Source organism: Erithacus rubecula (assembly GCF_903797595.1).
Source record: "Erithacus rubecula genome assembly, chromosome: 6".
NCBI classification, from domain to species: Eukaryota; Metazoa; Chordata; class Aves; order Passeriformes; family Muscicapidae; genus Erithacus; species Erithacus rubecula.
This window is the reverse complement of record NC_136688.1, coordinates 3,289,624-3,295,623: the sequence shown is the minus strand read 5'-3', so window position 1 is coordinate 3,295,623 and position 6,000 is coordinate 3,289,624. Positions and strand designations below refer to the sequence as shown.

The following is a 6,000-nucleotide window of genomic DNA, read 5'->3' as shown; positions in this document are numbered from 1 at the left end:
ACAGCACAATATGCTTTTTAATACAAAATAACTCTACCACCTTTCCTTATGACAGAGAGACACAAAACAAGAGAGATACAAAACAGCCATATAGAGAAACAATCTTATTAAGTCACAGCCTCGCAAGAAAGGTTCTTCCCTCAGAAAACTGGTGAGTGCAGGGAGTCAAATGACACAACATCACTGTCCCAGAACACAGGTTTTATTTAATACTCGTGTCCAAAGCATGGCATCACCTGCAGCAGGTGCCTCTGTAAACATCCCCATCTGAGCAGGGGCTGATCGGGGAGATCCGTCAAGAGCACATCACTCTCACGGAGCCCCTGGAAATGCTGGGCATCAATGAACGCGGGGAGAGGATTTACATTTCGGAGTTAGGGCTGCGTAAACCTCAAAGAGTGCAGTGTTGGGCTGTCTGGGGATAGGCACCATCCCTTCAGCCGCTGTTTGGTCATGTTTGCAGGACAGTCTTGGTTCAGTCCCTGGTGACCCCGTGGGAATTCCATCTCCGTCTCTAATTAACACATTAATTTGCCGTGCCAGCGCTGCCCCAGAGGCCCCGATTCGGCGTGCCTTAGCGAGAATTAGAGCGCTGAGGCCCGGGCAGCGGAGCTCCCTCAGAGGGGTCCGGGTGATGCCGGGGTCCCTGGCCGGACTACATCTCCCGGCGTGCCCCGCGCGGCGGGGCGGCGGGGCGGCGCGGAGCCGCTTCCGGGTTGGCCCTGGCGCTGTGTTTACTTCCGGCCGCGCCAGTGCGCGAGTGTCAGCCCGGGGGGGGCACCCGGCGGCCGCCCCGCCCGCGGCCGGGGAGGGACCGACAGACCGACCGACAGACCGGGGCACGGACCGACGGACGCGGCGGCCGAGGGAGGAGCCCCGAGCGCGCAGCGGCCCTGGCCCCCATGAGCGGGCGGTGAGCGGCGAGTCGGCGGCCGCGGGAGCTTCCCGGCGCGGCGGGACCCAGCCATGGACTGGCTCATGGGGTGAGTGGGGCCCCCGCAGCGTCCCTCCCTCCGGAGCTCTCCCGGCGCGGCCCCGCCGCCGGCAGCCCGAGCCCCGCGTGCGGCGCTAATGACTAATCAGTTCTGCCGCGGCGGCGGAGGGCGGCTGCAGCTCAGCCCCGGGCGAGCCGCCCGCGGGCACGGCGGGTGCGCAGCTGCCCTCGTCCTGTCCCGAGCGCCGGCTCTCTGGAAAAGTAACTTTTCCTTCCCTTCTTGCGGTATAGGCGGGCCAGGTGTGGCAGCTCTCTGCGCTTCCCGCCCGTGCGGTGTGGGGCTAATCCCCCCGCGACAGAACATCGCTCTAAACCGAAAGGCGTGCCAAGGTTTAAATGGCTTTCTGTGGGGAGGAAGAAGAGACCTCGGCAGAGATTAACGCCAAATCAGAGCCACGCCAGGGGGCTTGGATAGCCTGGGATTAATAGTGCTAATTACACAGAGACAGAAGGTAGAGAGCTGTTTGCTGCAGGTTGTAGGGCTGGAAACCTCAGTGCAGGAGAGGGAGATGCAGTTGATGGGAGTGACCTGATAACGCTACCAGTATCCCAAACGAGATATTCTCGGTTACTTCTTGCGTGAATTGTGCTGGCGACCTGCACTCAGGTGAACTGTGAATAATTGTGCTTCAAAATCGCATGAGCACTGGGTTTATGCTCCAGCAAAACTAGTGCTGCGGTGATAACCTGCTGCACTTACTCTGTTCTTCACAGCAGTTCCTGAATGTGGTCTTTGCCACCTAGGTTGCCTCCTTTTCTAACACTGATGTGTCTAGAACAGAAGGTAAACTCTTTTTGTCGCAGCTGATGGATGTGGTGTGTTTAGAAGGGTCATTGGCGTGTGTGTTGCCTTTTGTCTGCTGGTGGTGAGAGTGCACTTGTTACTTGCCTTCGCGCGGGTCACATCCAACTCTCGAACCAGCTGTCAATACAAAGTGTCACTGCGAGTCTGTCCCCTCACTCGCTCGGATGGAGGAGATGCTGACTATCTGTGGGGTACACACTGATGGCTGGCTTTTCCTCCAGCAGGCTGAGCAGCAGGACAGTATTTGTAGCATGTCAAGGAGGCTGGGTGCCGTGTACTGCAAGCCTTGTGTCTTGTAAGTTACAGGGCTGCACTCTGTTACATGGTGTCAATGAAAATAGAAATGACAAGCTTGTTTTGATGTGTTTTGTAACAACCGCAAAGCACAGGTGGTCTGTTACATTGACTTTGTAAAAGTAAAAGCTGCAGTGTCAAAGAATGTTACTGTAATAAAAAAAAAAAAAAAAGTCAAACCCAGGACTTATGCAAGTTATTTGTATGACTCAAAATACTACATGCCCGACTAACATCAGCTGTACTTATCCTGTGCGAATTATATTGTAAAGCAGAAAAGAATCAAGGTTTATTTTAGCCAAACTCTCAGTATATTAGAATGATGCTTTTCTTATGAAAAACATTTTGGGCTTCTTGAAGTCACTACAAAAAAATTGGCGATTGTTCTGTACTTTTTTACCCAGGGTGGGTGGATCCGTCCATGTGTGGAAAAGACTTGCCTGTTTTCCCCATTGTAATGGGAATGGATCCTGAGTCATTTGTGTGTTACTCGCTTGTTCTCAGCTATTTCCTGATATGTTTCTCTCCTGACCAAACCCAGTATTGTCCCACTGATGCTCTTAATGTTTTCTCCCTTAAAGCGCTGTTAGTTCTATTTGTGCACATATCGGGGGAATGGTTGTGTGTGATTATGGCAGGAAGGGGGAGCATTGATATTTTGAAGTGGGAAAGGTTAAAAGTCCTGGGGGACCCATTCTTATTTCTGGCCAAGTTATGCCTGCTGTTAGCATCTGTGTTTGTAAATGGAAACATCCGTCCTGCTGCTTGACAAAGAAACTGAGGACATTTCCCTGCCCGTGCAGAAGTTGGGGTAATGCCACTTGCTCAGCCTTTCTTTAGTGGGAGCTTCAGGTGTTTGGGTTTTTGAGGCGAGGAGGACAGGGCTGATGAAAAACCTGCATAGTAATAGGAAAATAGGTCTCTCCCAGTAACACATTCTTGGTGTCGATGCCTCTGGCAAGCAGAATGTATTGGTCTGCTTCTTAGTGGTGTCTCTTTCCCAAGTGTCTTCACTAATAAAACCATTGTGATCTTTCCTATTCCTTACTGCTTTGGGATGGTGGTGTTTTGCGATTTCAGCTTTCCATGTGCTTTCCCTACCCCTGCAGAAGGTCTTGTGTGTCTCCTTACTGGCTGTGCTTTCTTGACTTTTTGGTGTGAGAAACACCCTCTGTTTTGACTCTGTGTTACTGGAAAATGATCCTTCGAGTGCAAGTGTGTTAAATTAGGCAACAGTAGGAGTTGTTCCTGTTCTAGATCTCGACCCTTGGAGCTGGTGTCGCATTTATCTGATAGATGTTTAGAGTGAGATCTGCTTTATTCCTTCCTGGTTCTCCCCTTCTCTTGTGGTCCCTTGGAATGTGGGGGGAAGGGTAAGTTCTAATCATACCACAAAGAGCAGCAGCCCAAGTGTCTCTGATCACCTCAGAGTACTTAATATACAAAAAAAAAAAAAAAAAGCCCCGGAAGCTGAGGCTTACAAACAATAGTGAATTTATTAAGGATTAACAAGCAGCTACAGGCTTAAGTGGTCACACAGCAAAACTTTTCTGGGTGCTGCCTTCTGTTCAGTCAAGTGCTTCAAAATCCAGTCAAGTCCTAAGGAAGAAAGCTGAAAAGAGTGAGCTGCTGGCATAGTACGATGCCTGGTTTAGCACCAAAGTAAAGCCAGAGTCTTTTCTGTGGTTGATTAGTATATTTGACCCTTCCACTGAATGCAGCAGTAATACTGATGTTGGTGAAACTCTATGGTTTCTTCTGTGCATTCTCTTCATTAATAAAAATGACCATTTTGAGCTTATTTGTTTTACACAGGATATATTTTATGTGCAATTTTGACTGGAGATCAGTGTTGCTTAATTGCTTTGCTCAACAACACTTGCCAGAGATCCATATTACCCGCTTTGGAAAAGATTCCAAACTTTTCTGTTACAAATAGCATTGATCTGCTCTTGAAGTTCAAATTAGCAACAAAAGCAGCCATTGTTCCTTCACTTATGAAGCTTGCTTTTTAAACTTGTTTTAATAACATAATTGGATAGGAGTAAAACATATTAATGGTGCTAATAAACCTGACACAGTTTCATCTTCAGTAGTGCTGTCTGATGCTCTTGCATTTTTTCATAGGGGAGGAGTATTGAGTACTTTTGTGGTTTTGGTGAGCTGTTATGTAATAAAGGAAGAGAGAAACCAAGTATTTTACAAACAATTGCCTGTTAAAAACAATCAAAATTTGAGCTTCATCTGTACTATAAACTTTATAGTTTAGTAGGTTAATAGACTATGCTGATTGAAGCTGAGAGAGATGCTTACACTGATTTGACAAAGATTCACAGCTCCTTCTCCCAGCATTTTTTTTATTAGAGTATAAGTGTAATAAAGAGAGATTCTGTTTGCAAAAGGGATTTCTTCTCCATTTAAGTTTTAGGTCTTGTTATCCATACAGTCATACCATCCATGCTCAGTTATTTGTCCTTTCATATGTTGATTTAGTGACTTGAACAGAGGGGCCTAAAATGATCGAAGGCTATCCTTTTCTCATATTCCACATCCTCAGCTTCAAGGACAGTTAGAGGCAACCAATGTCCTGGAAAGGTAAGGAAAATACAGGTGGCAGAAGAAGCAAACTTCTGGTCAGGACACTTGTGCCTGGAGACAGCACAGACTGTTTCTGTCTGCTCAGGTGATCTGTGGTCTGCAAGGCAGAGCAAGTGGCTACAGCTGTAAACTGAATAATGTCTAATAGAAACTAATAACCCTCACACTTGCAGATTTTACTTTGTAATGTCAGTTAATCCATTATAAACAACCAGATATGTGCTGCCTTGCATAGTCTTCATCTCATCAGGACAGGTCATTGGAAAGTATGTTGTTGTGAAATAATACAGTAATTATGCAAATTCGGTCTTTTTGAATATATGCTATAGTGGTGATTTTTTTGAAAACAGTGTAAGAGAACTTCTCAAGGTCAGCACAGTGCTAGATGTGTTTGGTAGAGGAGATGTGTACGTCATGCATTTATTTTATTCAGCTGTAACTGTCAGGGACTTAAATTTAAGCTGGCAGTTCTTTCATTTGTTTTGCATATAGGATTTTGCCACACTACCCCTGTGGTAATTTTAAAGGCTAGAAGAAAAGCAACACGTGTTGCTGTTTTGTTGTCTTCCATTCTGCACTTGTGGAAGGGTCTTTAAGAAATGCTCTTATAAGGCCTTAAGACACTGTCCAGTTCAAGATGAGCTATGGTGAAATAGGAATAATATTGTCATGCAGAGAAGTCCTAACCTTGAGCCAGAACAGCTGAGGACGGCATGTGAACAAAGCACACCAGTGTTCTAGGAGTCAGTAAAAACCCAATGTGCTGTTTGTCACCTGTTAGACCAAACCTTTGTTGCTTTTGAATGGGGTGCACTAGGATATCTCGAGTTGGAAGGGAGCCATAAGGATCAAGTCCATTCATTGTAAGGAGTGCATCTTGTAGTGGGAGCAGTGAGAAATCATCCAGCAAGCTTAGCTGTCAGATTGGCTGGTGCATCACACAGTTGAACCTGCCCTTATTTAGCAGACATTTATATAAAAAGTAGGTAACGATTTTTATTCTGGGTACTGTTCAAAACTTAGTAATTATAGAAAATATTTCTATTTAAAGGAAGAAAGGAATAACATTGGACACTTTTCAGCTGGCTGTAGCTGTAGGGACTGCTTTCCCCTTTATTCCCTTTAGTCATCTCCAGTGAAGAAAGTCTCCTGCCTTTATAAGGCAGTCTTCCCTCTAGAAACTGCTGCAACCTCTCACCTTTCACAGCTTGCATGGTGTGTATCTTTGTTCCATTTTTTAACTGACCTCAGAACAGGTGTTTCCCTTATATTCCATTCCCTGCAGATTCCTGGCTTCACATGCTATTTT

At 46.5% G+C, this 6,000-nt stretch overlaps 1 protein-coding gene across 1 annotated transcript in view; it reads left to right on the top strand.

Moving 5' to 3' along the window:
* The first annotated feature begins 744 nt into the window (after positions 1-744).
* MOB2 (MOB kinase activator 2) overlaps positions 745-6,000 on the top strand; it is a 106,278-nt gene continuing 101,022 nt past the window's right edge. Inside the window, exon 1 of the mRNA XM_079310074.1 lies at positions 745-983. Coding sequence (XP_079166200.1) covers positions 967-983 — 17 coding nt within the window. The 5' untranslated portion in view covers positions 745-966. The remainder of the gene's footprint in view (positions 984-6,000) is intronic.